This window comes from Camelus dromedarius, chromosome 6 (assembly GCF_036321535.1).
Source record: "Camelus dromedarius isolate mCamDro1 chromosome 6, mCamDro1.pat, whole genome shotgun sequence".
Classification (NCBI taxonomy): Eukaryota; Metazoa; Chordata; class Mammalia; order Artiodactyla; family Camelidae; genus Camelus; species Camelus dromedarius.
In genome coordinates this window covers 31,288,128-31,307,442 of record NC_087441.1, presented here as the reverse complement: position 1 = coordinate 31,307,442, position 19,315 = coordinate 31,288,128, and the positions used below count along the sequence as shown (strand labels likewise).

The following is a 19,315-nucleotide window of genomic DNA, read 5'->3' as shown; positions in this document are numbered from 1 at the left end:
CATATGTATTTGTGCACATTTCAAGTGCTGGACACTGGGTGGTGCTTCACGTGTATCTGTCATCACACTTCATCTCCATGACAATCCTGGAAACAGATGTCATTTGCTCCCTGCCTCCACTCTATTTTATAAATAAAGAAATGGAGTCCCACCTCTGTGACCAGGTGACTAGTAAGTGACAAAGCTAGATTTTTTTTTCTTTTTTTTTTTTTTACAAAGCTAGGTTTGAATTCAGGTCAGTCTGACTCCAAAATCAATGCTCTCAGTGCTTATCAAGTCATCATGTGCATACACTGAATTTATGCCTTAGGCAAAAAGTTTTACATACAGTATTGATTTTTTTTCTCACTGTTTTGCAAACCTTGGGGGAGAAAAACGGCTCCAGGATCACATGCTGTCTTGAAAGATACACCACTGGTCAAGTCTTACTTTTATTCATTCATGAGTGAACAAAGTCTTTCATTTCACACTTTTATTCAACTATTATGTTAGGCACGTATGAGACTAGAAACAGCTTAAAATAAAAATCTATGTTAAAAGCGGCAAAGTAAATTAAATTTATACAGCATTAGAGATTCCTTCATTTAAAAACCATGTATTACATACCTACAGTGTATCATTGCAAATATAAAGACCAAGGAACTCAGTGAATATATTTGCAATAGGCATTCACAGCACTGAAGATGCGTTGCTATTGCACTCTATGTACTAGAGGCATAGAGGAGAGGTGGCAGAGATGGCGTCTGCTCGAATCAATCTTGCAGAATTCACAGAGATGTCTGGACTCTGCAGTTCACTAGCTTGATTGAGGTGGGTGGAAAGATCATGCCAGTTAGACAAAGGAGTCTGTGTAAAGGCAAGAAAGAGGTACAGAGAAGTAGATGGATTTGAGACATGTTTAGAGAGTAATAACACATCAAGGGTAATGACTCCCCATGGCCTTAGGATATTGGGAAATATGCATCATCACTAGGATGCAGGAGAGTCCGGTGTGAAGAGAAGCTGCTGACTCTTGCACATTAACTGCTCGAACCTAAATACTCTCTATCCCTGACACCATTTCCAGTCACTAAGTATTCATGTCCTATTTTGGTAACACTAACTATTTAATACAGTTGTAACATTTTCTCTTAGTTATTTTTAAAACTATAATATATTTATTGCCAAAAAGTCAAACTGTCCTCACTCCTTGCTTTACATGATAGCAAAGGACCATAAAAATGGACTGTGCGAGCTGAAATTGTGCAGTGACCTGATAGTCAATGGGAACTAGTAAAATTGTCCCATGGGCTTCAAGAATTTTATCTGAACATTAAAAGAGCTTTCTGTAATTTATAAATGTGCAAGCAAATAAAAAAGAATAGTAAAACTAAGATTCACCCAGTACACTGTAATTTGAAACGATGGCAACATTGAGAATTAAAAGGTCATATTTCTTTGTAACACACATGAAAAATAGCATGAACAGTCCCTGTCTTCTTCTCATGGTGTATCTTACAATACTGAGCAAGCGTACCTTGGTGAGTTGTCACACTCTCTTCTAAATTTGGATCAGCATCCAACATTGTATCCTTTCAACATTGTCAACAGGGTTCCTGTAAGATGAAAATTGGCGCTGTTGCCACCTCCTCTGAGACCTCTGCGTCCTTTTTATCACACCCACTTTCCTCATTTATGCCTTTACCAAGTTTCTCTGTCTGCACACTTCCAGTCTCTCGAATGGCCACAGAGTCAACATGCTCAGTCAGCTGTTCTTCCACTGCACCATTGATGTCTGATTCAAATTTCACTGCCAGGGTTATCATATTTCATTTCTTTGCTACACTTTCACTTTGGTTGGTCTCTTTATACCCCCTTTCGATTATCCAATGCTGTAAAATGTCAGGTGAGCCTCTCACTGGGAGACGCAACTACATCTTCTGTTGTTCTTATGTGAACTGAGTAACAGATGTACAGTGAGTAACCAATCACCAATACACTTTAAAATGAGTGATGTGATTAGTCACTGATCAATATGTACATGTGTTATTTACACAGGGATTTGTGGACAGAAGAGCTGGAGGCTATGTTTTGCACCCTGTACACCTACTTAATTTACTGTGAAACTGAAATTTGAACTGTATTGCTGGGGGATGGGTGTTATTTGGTGCTTTTTAACTAAAGCACAGAAACTGAAAATATGCATGTTGGAACTGTGCAAGGCAAGAACTCCCTGTACAGGCACACACACAAACATAAATACTCACATTGGACGTACCACACCAAGGATGTGGAACAACTGGAAAACTCATACACTGCTGATTAAAATGAAAAATAGGACAACTACGGGAAACATTTTGGTAGTTTCTTAAAAAGTCAAACATATACCTACTATATGACCACAATATCTCACTCCTAGATATTTACCTAAGGAATACTGAAGCATCTCTCCACAGAAGAATCAGTACAGAATTGTTCATAGTAGCTTTATGTGTAATAGCCAAAATGTGGAAACAATCTAAATGTCCCTCAGCAGATGAATGGATAAACAACTTGGGGTCTATCCATACAAAGGAACACTACTCAGCCAAATGGAGGATAAACAGTGTTCATATGCAATATAGCATGTATGACACTCAAAATAATTACATTAAGTACAAGAAGACAGACAAAACTATATACTCCATGATTCCACTTATTAAAAAGTCTAGAAAATGCAAACTAAATTTACAGTGATAGAAAGAAGATGGAAAGTAGTCACATGAAGGGCAGGGAGGAGGGACAAAGAGAAGTAAGATGACCGTCATGTTGTTCATTATGTCAATTGAGGTGATGGTTTTATGGATACAAATATATGTCCAATACATCAAGAAATATACATGAGATACTATTATCTGGGTACTTCAGAGAGGAGCTACAGCAGAGGATATGGGGGAGGGGTCTGTCCTGGGAAGGCCCCACAGGGTCCTGCTCAGTTACAGGAGCATGTGAGAGAAAAGCATCATCTAATCTAATCATTCTTTTTTTTCTTATTGCTGTTGCCATGTTGCAACTGGGTGTTTGTGGCTCTGGCTGCTGTTAATGGTGAGGTATTCTTGCAAATAAAATCAAAATTAACAAGTTTACATGGATTTTTTACACATATTGATGCATAGTGTTTCCCAAAATATCAAGTGTCAGAAGCAAAAGAACTCTGAGTCTGGTGACTTTGATCCGTAACTCTGTGAAGTACTGTTAACTGGCTCAGAGGTTGGAATGTCACAGATTCCTAGTAACCTTGCCTGGCATCTCCAGTGATGACGGATTTGCTCTAAGCTGTAGCTCTTTGTAACTATTGTAACAGAACAAATGCAAAGAGAAAACAGGAATGCTGTTGTTAAATACTCTGACTTAAAATCAGAAACTGATCTAAAATTGAATACAGCCTAAGTGATACCAACCTCAATGGCAAAACTAAAATCAAGCAGACAAAATATTGTCATTGTTAAATGGAAATGAGTCTGTGGGAAACCACATGTACACTAATACCCAATCTTAACAATTCAGCCAACATCAAAGCAACATGTTCTAAGTCTGGAATATTTGTCTCAGAACAAAGACCAAGGTTATGGATTAGGACAATTACTGCTTCAAATGTTACAAAACTTCATTTTAACAAAAATAATTCTTAAATAATCATTGTTATTTAACATTTAATTTTTAATGATTTTTACTTGACATTTATTTTGTTAACATTCCCTTCTTTAAATGTTTTCTAATATCAAATACCTACTTCAGGTAAACAACATTTTCACCTGTTATCCCAATATACTAGCTGTTAAGGAAAAAAAAAGATTTTTTTGATCATATTTTATTTTTTAACTGAAAACCTCTGAAACTAAAGTTCTGCCACACAAAATGATTCACTGTTTATTATTATGGGCACTCATTATTACTTTAAAACACATAAATAGATGATTATTTTTAAATGTAGGAAATCTTATGATTTGGAGAATTCTCCAGATTCCCTACAAATTTTCTATTCAAAAAGCCCCAGGATTAGTATCTACAGGGAATTTTTAAAATCCTGTTAGCAGTTTTATTTATTTCCCACTCTAACAATCCCTGATTTACACATTTATTTAAAATCTACCTTTATTTCTAATTTCCATAGCTTGAGATATCAGCCCTGGATTTAGATTTGACCTGCCAAACCAACTTGTCCAGAATTTTGCAAATCCATGTCCAAAATTTCTCCTCTCCACAACTTTGTTGTGAGAATGGGAAGTAGCAGTATATTGATCACATCATTCTACACACAAACCAAAATGAAATCATGAACTCAAACATATACCACAAGGACAAAAGTTACCAGAAGTAACATGAAACAAAAAGCATGGTCTAATTCCTACTCTCATAAGGGAAACCTATTTGTAACAAATTCTAAGGTGAATTTGTCAGACTTTTAGTATCTAAATGAGAACTATATGTGGATACCTTTTATCATTTAACACTTTTAATATATAAAACAGTAATCCAGATGAGGTTATTATCAGACAATTATTTTCATGTAATGAGAGGAGAGAAATGATATAGCCCTTCTCCAATAGCATACTGTTAGTCTTATTGAGGATATGAGCACTTATAAACATTTTTACTACTATTTCACTACTAATCTCTAACTTAGAATTAAGAACTCTTCATGTATCTTTGCATGCATTGGAAGTAAGCTTGAGATTTCTTCAGAATGCACAAAAGAAAAAAATAATAATTAAAAATAACTATATGTCAGGGCTATGTCTAAAAGAGTGTAAGTACTACATGCATTAAGTACTTTGATAACACTGATTAAAATGTTTAGCTTTTACTTCTGAGTATTGCAAAAGATAAGAATTTGACATGCAATGTAGAAAGCATTTATTGTTAACAAAAGGATTTGGAGGCACTTTAAGGAACATGCTGGAGAAAATGTATTTCTTGTACTTTGTTAGTATGTGGGATAAATATGAGAAAATATTAAAGAGACATAGGAAAACAATCCCATTTACAATTACAACAAAAAGAATACAATACCTAGGAGTAAACTTAACCAAGGAGATGAAAGATCTGTACACTGAAAACTGCACGATGTTCATGAAAGAAATCAAAGAATACACAAATAAATGGAAAGGTACTACCTGCTTATGAATTGTAAGTATTAATATTGTTAAAATGTCCATATTACCAGAAGCAATCTACAGATTCAATATAATCCCTACCAAAATTGGAATAGCAATTTTCACAGAAATATAACAATCCTAAAATTTGTAGGGAACCACGAAAGATCCCAAATAGCCAAAGCAATCTTGAAAAAGAAGAAAGCTAAAGACATCACGTGCCATGATTTCAAATTATACTACAAAGATAGTAAACAAACCAGTATGGTAGTGACATAAAAACAGACACATAGATCAGTGGAACAGAACAGAGAGCCCCCAAAAAAGCCCACTCATATATGGTTGATTAATTTACAACAAAGGAGGCAAGAATATACAATGCAGAAAGGACAATCTTTTCAACAAATGGTGCTGGGAAAACTAAACAGCCACATACAAAAGAATAAAATTAGACTACTGTCTTACACCACGCACAAAAACTCACTCAAAATAGATTAAGTACTTGATGTAAAACCGGAAATCATAAAATTCCGAGAAGAAAACATAGGCAGTAACCTCATTGACTTTTGTCTTGGCAATGTTTCTTTGAGTCCGACTCCAAAGACAAGGGCAACAAAAGCAAAAATAAAGTAGGACTATGTTAAACTAAAAATCTTCTTCACAGTGTAGGAAAATATCAACAAAGTATAAAGGCAGCCTACTGAATGGGAGAAGATATTTGCAAATCATATATCCAATAGGGGGTTAATATCCAAAATATAGGAAGAACTCATGCAACTCAATAGCAAAAACAGACCAATCTGATTTAAAAATGGGCAGAGGATCTGAATAGACATTTTTTCCAAAGAAGACATGTAGATGGTCAAACAGACATATGAAAAGATGCTCAACATCATGAATCATCAGGGAAACAAGAAATATGAGGTATCACTTCACACTTGTTTAGAAAGGTTATTATCAGAAGACAAGAGATAACGGTGTTGGCAAGGTTGCAGAGAAAAGGGAACTGTTGGGCACTGGTGATGGGAATGTAAATTGGTGAGGCCCCTGTGGAAAGCAGTACGGATGCTCCTGAACAAGTTAAAATAGAAATACCATATCACCCAGCAATTCTACTTCTGGGTATTCATCTGAAGAAAATGAAATCAGTAATTAGAAAAGATATATACACCTGTATGTTCATTGCAGCATTATTAACAATAGCCAAGATATGGAAGCAATCTAACTGTCCACGGATGGATGATAGGATAAAGAAGATGTAGTATACAATACATATTCAGTGGAAAGTTATTCAGTCATAAAGAATGAGGTCTTGACTGTACTTCAATAAAAAAAGAAGAAGAAAGAAAGAAAGAAATACAATAAGCCATTTGGGGTTGGGGGAAGAGAATGAGGTCTTGTCACTAAGGATCATATGGATAGGACTTTGAGGGTATTATTCTAAGTGAAATAAGCCAGACAGAGAAAGACAAATACTATGTGATTTCACTTATACATGGAATCTAGAGAACAAAACAAAAGAACAAACAAAAGAAAACTAATAAACATAGAGAACAGATTGATGGTTGCCAGAGGGAGGATGGTTGGGGGTGGGGGTAGGTAAATGGGTGAACAGGATCAAGAGGCACATAGTGCCAGTTATAAAATAAACAAGTCACTGGGATATAATCTACAGCTTGGTGACTGTAGTCAGTAGCATTGTATTGTATATTTGGAAGTTGCTAAGAGAATAAACCTCAAAAGTGCTCATGAGAAGAAAAAAGATTGTTGAACTTTGTATGGTGACAGATGATAACTCGACTTATTGTGGTCTTCATTTCTCAGTGAATACATGTAGCAAATTGTTATGCTGTATACCTGAAACTAATACAATGTTATGTTATTTATACCTCAGTTTTTTAAAAAAGAAAATATGAGATTATCTGAATGGAAAAGTGCATCCCAACAAGAAAGTAGAGCTAAAGTATATGTATAATAACGTTACATATGATAATATTCAGACAGGGGATTATAATGTGTGTTTTGAATATCTACCTCCTCTATCGGCCAAATCAAATAGCAATATTTTCCTTATGTCATTTTTCTTTTATTTTTTATGAATTATTTCATATATATAAACATATATCTGTATAAAACACACAATCACATACTCACCAACAAGCATAAAAAATAGAACACTAGCAATACACTTGAAGCCCCTCAGTTTCCCGTTCCAGTTTCTCCTCAACCTTTACACCTGGGGCAAGTATTGTGCTGAAATTTGTGCTTGTCTTTCCTTTGCTTTATCATCACATACATGCAGTGAAGTGCACAACTCTTGCATGGAAAGTTCAATGTTTTTATATCTATGTGTTACTCCATGTAACCACAGCGCAGATTAAGATGTGGAGCGTTGCCAGCACACCAGGGAGCTGTATTGCACCCTCTCCTGGTCATTACCAACCCACGTGCAAACAACGTACTTCCTTCTATTAACACAAAATAGTGTTGCCAGTTCTTAAAATTAAGATAAAGGGAATCATGTAGCATATACCATTTTGTGTCTGAATTCTATCATTCAACATTATCATTTTGAAATACACTCGCATTGCTGCATGTATCACTGTACTCGTGTTGCTGTATTGTTTTCCATGATTTAGTTATCTATTCGATGGCTCATGGGCATGGATTATTTCCAGTTTGAAGCTACTATGATCAAGGCTGCTACAAACATCTTTGTACATGTCTTACTGGTTGGCGAATGCACTCAGTTTTGTTTCACTTTCACTTAAGAGTGGAAATAGAGTAGGTATTTGTTTCGCTTTGGTAGATACTGTAGTTTCTTCCAAAGTAGATGTATCAGTTTAAATTCCCACCAGCAATATGTGTGAGTTCTGATTGCTCCACACTTTATTCAAAACTTGTTCTTGTTATTTTTTTTTCTTAATTTTAGCCATCTGGTGGATTGTAATGGTATATGTTATTGTGGCTCTAATTTGCATTTGCCTAAAGACTGCTGTGATTTTGAGCTCATTTACATATGCTCATTATCCACTTGGATATCCCTGTTTATGAAATGTCTTTCTTAAAATTAGGTTGTCTGCATTTTACTTAATGACTTGAAGGAGCATTTATATATTCTGGATACAGTCCTTTTGTTGAATGTGTATATGGCAAATATCTTCTCCCATTCTGTAGGTTCTCTTTTAACACACTATTCCTTCTTGGTTCTCACATCTTTATTTCTGGATTTATTTTCTTTCTTAGAGTACATCCTTTATGTAGTCTTGCACTGAGAATTCAGTTGGTTATAAATCCTCTCTGTTTCTGTTTATCTGTAAAAGTCTTTTATTCCTATATTTAAATGTTATTTTGATTCATAGCCCTTGAGAGTGTTTCCCTCAGCACCCTAGCTTCCAACTTCTGTTTTGGACTTGGAAAAGTTTACTGTTTGCTCAGTTGATGTCCCAGCCTTATCTCTGTATCTATCTTCTCTAATTTCACTATTATATGATATATTGGGAAATTAAATTTTTATCCTTCTTGAGATACTCAGTATTTTCTAAATCTGAGAATCAGTATCATTGATTAATTCTAGAAAGTCTCAGATATCAACTCTAAATTTTGCCTCGCCTCAGCCCTACACAATCTCCCAATTTCTCCTGCTCTAACTCTAAATAAATATCATGCCTTCTTAAACTTATCTCAATGTCTTTTTACATCTCTTTTACACTTTATATTGTCTTGTCTTTTTTTTGCTATATTCTGGGTGATGACTTAAGATGTACTACCCCCACAACTTTCTCTTCTGTTGTGCCTAACCAGTTTTTTTTTAGTATTATTATTTTCTAACATTTTTACGTTTCTTCTGTACTCTTACTAGGACAAGACCATTAGAATAAGTTTCAGTTTCAGACTGTCAATCAAAACTACAGGCCACAATAGGCTTACCCAGTACTATTTCCTTAGCTTTAGTAAAGGGTAAAAAACAGATAGGAAGCACTATGCAGAGCAAGAGAATTCCGGAAGCTTCAGACACCCAGATGTAGCATCTCATGTGCCAAATCACTGCACTATTATCAAGGAATGATAGGAAAATGTTAAGAGTGTGAGTCACACCAGCATAGGGAAGCTACAGGGAGCAAGGCCCCTCAGCTTGGTCTCACCTAAAGGCCATTCTTTAGTATTGCTTCAGTACATTAATGACAGAATAGATATTATAAACAATTATGACAGTCATGGGCATTGTGCTTAGATTTGCTTTTCATAAATCATACAACCCTTCTTGGAGTAGGTCAAATAATAAAGTCTTCCAGGCCCAGCCCATCTCACAGTGGGTGCACGGTTCCACTGACCCTCCTAGCAGTCATTTCCTCATTTCCTGAGTTATAATCAAAACAGACATACATAGTGGCTCTGGGGACCATAGTGATGTCTCTTGGTCTGTGGAGAAGAGCTCTTATCGTGGAAAAGGCTGAATTGAATCCCTTAAAACTACCTTCACTCAATCCTGGCCAATATTATGATTATAACAATACTGCATCCCAGTGTATTGACAGAAATCAACACCACTCTTAAAGATTTCAAGATGATCTACGTCAGATAGAATCAATTCTTAGAAAAATAAAATAAAATGGGAAGGAGACAGGAAGAACCAGGTGAGGCTGAGGTTGTAGTTTGAGATAGTGTGGTCAGGGCAGGCATTGGAATGAAACCTGAGGGGAGTGAGGGAGTGAACAGTGTGGCTATCTGAGCAAAATTCATTTCCTGGTGGGGAGAAAGCAAAGGCTGGGGCCTGGAGGCAAGACTGTCCCGCCCTGTCTGATGAACGGTGAGCAGGCCGGCACGACTTGAGCAGTGAGTGAGAGGACAAGAGGTAAAAAGAAAAAAAAAAAAAGATAATGCAGGGCTTCACAGATCATTTTAGGAATTTTGGCTTTTATCTGAGTGAGGTAGGAAGTAACTGTGGTGTGAAATAATATATATTTTAATGAGATCGTTCTGGCTACTGTGTTAAGAGTAGGTTGATTGGTAGCAAGAGCCAGAATGGGGAGAATGGTTCCAGGGTTACAGCAGAAATCCAAGAAGAGATGATTGAACTTGGGCCACACTGGCAGCAGTAGAAGCAGTAAAAAGTGGTAAAATTGTGGGAATATTTTGATGGTAATATCAAAAGAATATTTTCATTCCTAGATTCAGTTTTCAGTATTCCAGTCCATCAGGATATGTTTGGATCCTAATTCTCACTCTTCTTTCCCACAAATTTTACATATCCTCTTCCCTTAGAAGTAACTTGCGTCTTAAGCCTTTAGATAAACAGCCAGAAGGCTCATTAATGTTGACTTTGATCTCAAAACAAACAATTTTTTATATTAAAGTCTTGGTTATAAGAGCCAAATACATCTCAAAGAACACTTTCCTTTCTCCACTTCTCGCTCCCTTTCCATTTCTTTTCCCAGAAATGTTAGATTTATTCAGTCAGGAAGAGGGCAGCATGAACAATTGGTCATCTTGGCATCTGTTATGGAGTCCAATCATATTGTGAAATTTGGTCACTGTGCTCAGTACTGTAGGTCCCTGCTTACAGGGAGCAGGGTGAGGGGTGAATATCTCTCTCTTGGCTTCTTTAACACAGGGAGCCTCTTCCTTAATAGTAAAGAATTGATTTCAACCCCAGTTAAAGAATATTTCAACTTAGTTGCTACAGGAAGATAGTTATTCCGTAATTAAACATGACAGAGAACACACACACACAAAAGAAAACTTATTTTCAACCTCCCAAAATCTTTCATGAAGTTTACTACACCTTTCAAATTCAAGAGAGCTGGAAGCACAGTACATAAAAGGATTGACATTGTGAGAAATGTGATATATGATTTCCACTAGAAAGCCCTTGATGATTTACAACCAAACTAAGACATGCATTCTCCTGATTTCCTAAAATCTGCACTTAATAAAAGTACAGATTTAATTATTTTCATATACCAAATAAAAATACTAATTGTTCATTATTATTTGAAAAATAACAAATTGGCCTGTGAGTTCTATGAATTTGCCAAGGTTGTTGAGAAAGGATTCTCAGTGGACTTCAACAATCAAATGTGGGGACAAAATGTTTTAAAAGTTCTTGCTCTTACAGGCACAAACAAGCAAAATAAAATAAAAATGAAACCATTTCAGAAATTGTAAACAACAAACTATATTACCACATCAAATCACTAAACAATCCTTAGGGTATTGGAAATCAGGATTCATTTCCACTTAAAAAGGAGGAAAAGAAAGATAAGAGGAAGCAAGCTAAATCAGAATATAAACATCATATGAAAGATTTACAACTAATTTTTTCTGTTGAAAAGCTGTTTCATAATTTGTTGCCTTCAGAAACTCTTTAGTACGAAACCAATGAATAATTTCTATACATAATGCAAAGTAATTATGAGACAGGAGATTAGCTAACAGCTTTTGTATAGAATATGACCTATGAACCAAGTGCAAAGCTTGCCATTAAATTCCTGTATAATTTTAACGAGATAACTTCTCTGTCTCTTCATTTTGTTAGAGGCAACGTAATATTGTCCCAGTATACTTAATATACAGTGATACATAAATGAAATAGCTTTCTTAAAATCCTAATAAACATTCATCTAAAGGGTTATCTAGTGTACAGTACGTAAAATAATAAGGCATATTATGAGATCGCTGGTGATATTGCAGTAATGAACTCTGGTTATTAGGTGGCAGGGGAGAGAGTTATGGAGAATTCCTGTAACTCACAATGGCTTTGGCTGTTAAGCCACAAACACACTTATTTACAGTGTATTTCTCAAACAAACTGAAAATGTGAAGTCAAACTCATTTCCACAGCTCCAAGGGAATCAGGTACGAAACCTGGGTATTTTAGATCACTCTCTGATACAATTACTTTTTGTTATTTTTAACGGGAATGATGATAACACTAGAAAAATGTCAAAACAAAAGCTGAGAAAAATGAAAATATTTGGTGAGATTTTATCCTATTTTCAATTGGTTTTACTCAGAAACTGAAATACAAAATTAATTTTCAATTGCTTAATTGTTGGTAGTGGAAATCAGAACCACAAAAAGTGTGCACGTTAAATAAATATGTCCTAAGTAACAATAAAACAGAATATATAGCTTTTGGCACCACAAAATAGACTATGTGAATTCCACATCATAGGTTGCTCTTTAAGTTTTATCTGTTAAAACTTTTAAGTTTGTTTTCTCCTTTGCAATAATAGCCAGTCAAGTTTCTTCTAGGGTCCACTGGGGAATATGTGTTTCCAGCTAGAAGACTAGACTTGCTTTTCCACTGAAACGTTTATGTTCACTGCCCAAGTGCATTTAGTCACATCTTGTTATTTTTGATGTTTTTAATTTTTGAAGATTTCTGTAAGAGAAAGAAATTAAGAGGGTTCCATCAGAAATATGTATTAGAAATAGTCAGGAAAGAAACTATTTGTTTTCAAACACAGTTATAGGACACTTACCTGCATATATATATATATAAAATTTTTTTGAGAAATAACTAGGAACAAAATAAGAAGAGCCCCAAACAAAACAAGGAACTAATGTAAACTCTTCAGAAACAAGGTAGATATTTCTATGAGATAACACTTTAAATGTGCAAAGTGTTTCTCAGTTTACAAAGTGCTTTTCTTTGCATTTTAATTCATCCTTATAAAAACTATTATCTAGGTAATGTAAGGTAAAAAACTGAATCCACAGTGAAGTTAAGAGACTTGCGCAGCAATCACACAGCTAGTAAGAGACTGGAGCTTGATTGTGTTTTTAAAAAATGTTTGCAGACTCATCACCTTGGCTGGGACACAATGCCTACAGATGGAAGCTCAAACCTAGTGGAGTTCTAAAGACAGCAGAGCAGAAAAGGGTACCTGTAATGTTATACTGAAGAAAAGCAACAGGTCTCAAGCATAAGCTGTACAATCTATAGTTTCTAATGAACATATACACAGACTTGACATTAACACATCGTGTCACACTCTCAAGGAAAGCAAGTTATATTGCAGATAGGAATTCTGTCAGTGTTCAGGGAAGATATGGCTTTGTGGAGCATGGGGCATGGGTGGTTTAAAAAAGCATGTACTATTACAGTCAAGAAGTACAGAAAACTGTCATCTCTTTCATTTTCCCACACCTCACTAGTACTATGATCTGTTAAGTGTTAGTCCCCATGGACCTGGAAAGGAACATTCTGAGGTTCTCCTCCCGAGTGCACATCAGTCTATGACTTCCTCCCTGCCTCCCTTCTTCCTTCTTTTCTTTCTCCCTTCCTCTCTCTTCCCTCTCTTCTTCTTTCCTTCCCCCCTTCCTTTTCTCCTACATCCTGGCTCTACATATAACCTTAAGGAAGTTACCTAACCCTTAGGTGCCTTATTTCCTCATCTTTAAAAGCAAGAAGGGGGATAATAATGTCTATTTTATAAGGTTTCGACAACGATTAGATGAGTTAATAATGTAGAGAGTTTACATTTGACAGTAAGGAGGTCTACTGTCTCACCGACTGTTAGCTGTTTTTGTTATATATGTGAAATACAAAGACAAAATACACAGATTCGTGACTCTGAGGAGCTCACAGGCTAACTAGGAAAGAAGAAAGGGGATGTTAAAGTAGAAAGAAGTGGAATTTCTCCGTACACCACATCCATTCCCCTAACAGCCTGAATTTATTTTCTTCTGTCCACTTGCCCCTTAATGCTAAGTAGGGCTGGGGGCTGGGGGCTGGGGGGTGGGGTCTGATGAGAGGCAGATGGCCTGGATCCCAGGCTTTCTCTCATTTCACTTGCTCTCCTCGTTATACACCACCCCCAGTGGCTGCCGTTAGATTTTTAGGTCTTCCTTTTATCCCAAACAGCTGTAAAACTACACATTGTAGAATATACATTATAGATGAAAGAACACAGGATTTTTGGGCAGTACGCCCAGATTTAATTCCCACTTCTACCACCTACTATCTTTGTGATTTTTTCTGTAAAAAGGGATAACAACCACATTTCTCCCTCACAGCGCCGCTTTTCCTAGGGGGAGAGTAGGGTGAGGGCAAATGAAATAGATATAATGTAGTACAGAGAAACAATCTGAAGACCTCGGTCTGATTCCTGATTCTAAGACTTACTGGCTGTATGTCTTGAGGAATCTCTGAATTCCATTTTCTTACCAGTGAATGAATTTTGGTAGTAATAACTGAATCACAGAGTTGAGGAAACATCAAATGAAATAATGGACCTGCAAGTGCTTTGTAAAACATAAAGTGCTATGGAAATACTACTTGCAATTACTATCTCATATTCACATAAAACTGTTATAAGCCTGTGGCTTGTAATTTCAATCTGTCATCTTGACAGTTATTAGTCTCACTCTCCCTTGTCAATAAACTGATTTGGGATAGTATAGAGTTAAGCAGAAAAATGGGAGGTGAGGGAATTAGAATAATTAGATGATCTCAATATAAAATAATAGGATTTAAACAATCTCAGTTTTGGAAGGGAGCTTAAGTTGCCTTTCTCTGCCTGACCTATCCCCATCTTCCACCCAGGTTAGGCATGCCCTAAATAACACCTGTGCTCCAGTAGCCAGCTCAAGTTGACAGAGCTGATTTTACACTGAATAGGAACTGTGTTCTTTATTGCATTAACTTTCAAGAAATCTCGAAGTGTGAAAGAACTATTTTTTCTGACAATTATTTAGGTTTTAACATTCAAGTTGATTTAAAGCCCTCAACTCTTTTGGTATTTATCAAACATTCCTTTGGAAAATGTCACAAACTTAATATGGAGGGGATGTTTCTTACTTTGAATTGATACTGACTGATTACTTTTGAATATTCATAACTACTTAGATGATCATATTAACTAAGGGGTGTGGAATCATGTTCCTTGGAGATCAAGTTGAACACTTCAGCCATAGAAGAACAGATACAGGATGTAGCCTTGTTTTGGTTTGCTTTGTTTTGTTTTTCTCCCTTAAATGTTTTTTTCAAGAGTCAAAATGTCCTTCAATAGTCAAAATCTATATCTTTGAAGAATAACCTACTGTTGAGTCCACAAAATGAAGCTTTAAAAATACATAAAATTAGATGAGTAATTTTTTTGAATGAGAGGATTAAAGTCAAAGAAAATCTCCATTTCTTCACAGTATGAAGATTCCTCAAAAAACTAAAAATAGACTTACCATATGATCCAGCAATCCCACTCCTGGGCATATGCCTGGAGGGAACTTTAATTCAAAAAATATATGCACCCCAATGTTCATAGCAGCACTATATACAATATCCAAGATATGGAAGCAACCTAAATGTCCATACAGATGACTGGATAAAGAAGTTGTGGTATAGTTATATAGCAGACTACTACTCAGCCATAAAAAAAAAATGTCATTTGCAGCAACATGGGTGGATCTGAAGATCACCATTCTAAGTGAAGTAAGCCAGAAAGAGAAAGAAAAATACCATATGATATCACTCATATGTGGAATCTAAAAAAAAGAAAGAAAAGAAAAAAGAGGACACTAATAAATTCATCTACAAAACAGAAACAGACTCGCAGACACAGTAAACAATTTTTTGGTTACCAGGTGAAAGGGGACGGGAAAGGATAAACTTGGGAGTTTGAGATTTGAAAATGTTAACTACTATGTATAAAAATAGATAAAAAACAAATTTCTTCTGTATCACACAGGGAACTATATACTATATCTTGTAATAACCTTTAATGAAGAAGAATATGAAAACAAATACATGTACATATATGCATGACTAGGACATTATGCTGTACACCAGAAATTGACACAAATTGTAACTGACTATACTTCAATTAAAAAAAAAGAAAATCTCTATTTTCTCTTATTTTTGAGGAATCCAGTTCAGATATATCTAAAAATGCTTTACATTCTCTTGTAAAACTGATGTTTTCTAAAGAGTTAACTGAACTGAAGTTAGTCACACCCTGCATTTTCCCTTCTGGAAACTTTGAGAGCCAGTTGCTTTAAACTGCTCAACCTGATGGTGAACAGTAAAACCTGCAGTAAGCATATCTGCCTCCCCTGGGAAGCAGCTTGCTTGTGAAATGAAGCTTCCTAGAATCTCTTCCAAATATTTTCAACTGAATTTTCATTCATGTACCCATTTTAATATCCATACCATCCTCTAGTTTCCTTAGCATCTTTTGTAATTAAGTTATTGGTTGAGATTGAAAAAACACATGATATAAGTTAATAGCTGCTTTATTCCTCTTCTCATCTGTGGTGGTTACCATATTACATCATTTTTCAAAGATGAGTCTTATATTTATACTCCTGGCAACTGTTTTTTGCATACAGAATATGTTTGATAGGTGTCATACATTATCTGTCAAGTATAGAATGGGAGTCTGGGGTTCGTTTCTCTCTTCAAGAAATATTTATGAGAAACCTACAGTAAGCCAGGCACTCTTAGAATCTAAGGATAGAGCAAACTGATAGAAATCCCTGTCCTCATGGTGCTCTCATGTGGGGAAGGTGACCCATTATCAAAATGAAGAAGCAAAGTGTGTAGCATGTTACTTGGTATAATGGGGAGAAGCAGTCCCAGATAAAAAGATTACTATTTCAAATAACATGTTTATAGAAGGAATCACCAAAAAGGTAGTGGCTAAGGAAAGACTTAAATGAGACAAAGCCGAAAGCCATGCAGATCTCTGGGGAAGACTGTGCCACTAAGAGAAAAATAGCCTGGGTTGGCATTGAAGATGGAGCACCCCTAGAATTTCTGAGTAACAACTGGGAGGCCAATATAGCTAGGATAGAGAGAAAAGAGAATTAGAGAAGACCACTTTTGTTCAAGATTCTGAACAAAAGAGTCACCTGATCTGACTAAGATTTAACATATTCACTCTGGCTGTTGTGTTGTGAATGGATAACATTAGGCAAAGGCAGAAGCAGACTGACTAGCTAGGAAGCCAATAAAAGAATCCAGGTAAAAAGGGGAAAGGGCAGGGGAAGGATAAATTAGAAGCTGCGGAGTAACAGATACACATTACTATATATAAAATAGATAAACGAGGACCTACTGTATAGCACAGGGAACTATATTCATTATCTTGTAATAACATAATAATGGAAAAGAATCTGAAAAACTGAATCACTTTCCTGTACACCTGAAACTGACATTGTAAATCAACTATACTTCAATCAAAAAATTTTTTAAAAAGGAATCCACATGAGAAATGATGATGGCTTGGACTAGGTTGATAGCAGTGAACACGGTGAAAAATGAACATATTCTAGATATTGTTTGAGGATAAAGCCAATAGGATTTGCCGATGGAGTGCGTGTGATGAAGAGAAGGGAAGAAGAGAAATGTGTTCATAATTCCTCTAATGCATTATCTTTCAAAGTGTGGCCCAAAGATTTCCTGTATCACAATCCAAAAACCATGTTGAAATCGATTCTATTCCCAGTTCCTTCCTGAGAACTTCTGAAACAGACTCTTTAGAGCAAACTTTTCCTCTAAAGGGCCAGACAGTAAAAATTTTAGGTTTTCCATTTTGTCTCTGTCAATACTACTCAATTCTGCTGATACAGCATAAAAGCAGCCACACACAATGTGTAAATGAGTAAGTGTGGTTGTGTTCCAGTAAAACTTTATATAGACACTGAAATTTGAATTTCATATAATATTCATGTGTCAGAAAATATTTCTTTATTTTCAACCATTTAAAAATTTAAAAACAACTATTAGAAGCTTGTGAGCAGTACAAGAAGCAATGAGACACATCTGACCCACCACCAGAATTTGCTAATCTCTCTCTAGAGATCAGACCCCAAGAATATGTATTTTTAACATGCTTAACAAGTGACTTTTTTATGCACTATAACTTAGAGACTCCCTGAGATAACTTTTGAAAGTTATTGTCATCTGTTCCTTTTTGTTTTGCTTAATGCACTGATCAGAATAAAGATGGGCTTCCTGAATGAAATAAGAGAGAACTGGTGTGAAATAATGAATAAAAGAAAGATCGTCACCTGCCAACAAGAAAAGAGGTTAGAAAAAGGGGGAAACATTTAAAATAAGATTAAAAGTTATTCACGAGGAAAATTATTCAATTGGGGAGAGACTCTAAAGCTTATTATTTAGAAGAAAACTCTATAGTTAAAAAAAATCCATTTAACATTAAAAAAGATCAATCAGTGGTTTGCACATGACTCCATAAAGTTAAAGGCAGAGATTACTATATAGATCAAGTCCTCTGTTCTACCCACGTTAGGAAACTGCCAATGGTCTTAAGAAAAATACTATTTTGTCATATGAAAGACTATTACCTATCATAATTTGCACACCATGCACACAGCTCTTGTCTGCTGGAGCAGCCCTGTGTCAGGTCTCAGTCATAAAGGGTTTGCACCATGACATCTCCTCTTTTTCTAGTTTATCATCTAATGCTTCAGTTGCTTTTCTTCCTAGTGTTACACTCAAATCATAAAATCATATGGGGGGAAAGAATAAAAAAGTGAATTTACTTAGACTTTCTAATCATAATAGTATTATTGCAAGAGTAATCATTCTGAGTTTAAAATAATTGACATTGTATTCTGTAAGTATTTCTCAACTTTATCTCTACTTTGATGCCGTGTTATTGTCTTTGTTGTTTCAAGATTTAATTCACCAGTTTTATTTCTGAGACTGAACCAAATAGAAATGGATAACTTATAGAGAAAATAATTTTTAAATAAGCTCAAATGCAGTTTCAAGTCTGAATAGATGGATCTAAAACTATTAGCGAATAGGTTTTGTATTTTTTTTTTTTGCTTTTGTATTTTTTAAAGAACTTATTGGTGAAAAAAATAATACATCAATAAGTCTCTAGCAACCACTATGAAAAGTATGAGTTGTAATGAGACAAGAAAGGAAGTGAAGAGTAAGACATGACTTCAAACAGCCTATCTCAATAACCTGTCTTGCCTAACTCCTAAGAGCTGAAAGATACTTCTCCAAATATCTAACAGATTGCTTTATAAACCAACATGAGACATGATTAATATTATGCCTTCATAATCAATATGTAGTAAGTGCTAAATAAAAGCTAACTAATGATGATAATAATCTTCTAGTGTCTACTCTGTTCCAGTCTCATTATACAATTTCATGTGAAGCAGATATTTTTATCTTTATTTTACAGCTAAAGGAACAAAATCCTAATACTGAATTA

General features: G+C 35.4%; 1 protein-coding gene across 3 annotated transcripts in view; it reads right to left on the bottom strand.

Moving 5' to 3' along the window:
* Positions 1 to 278: 278 nt before the first annotated feature.
* Positions 279 to 19,315, bottom strand: part of THEMIS (thymocyte selection associated) — a 164,733-nt gene continuing 145,696 nt past the window's right edge. The window contains exon 5 of one of the 3 annotated variants that reach the window (XM_064486711.1): positions 279 to 12,501. In XM_064486711.1, coding sequence (XP_064342781.1) covers positions 12,485 to 12,501 — 17 coding nt within the window. In that variant the 3' untranslated portion in view covers positions 279 to 12,484. The remainder of the gene's footprint in view (positions 12,502 to 19,315) is intronic. The other 2 variants (XM_064486710.1, XM_010988623.3) reach the window with 2 other exon arrangements.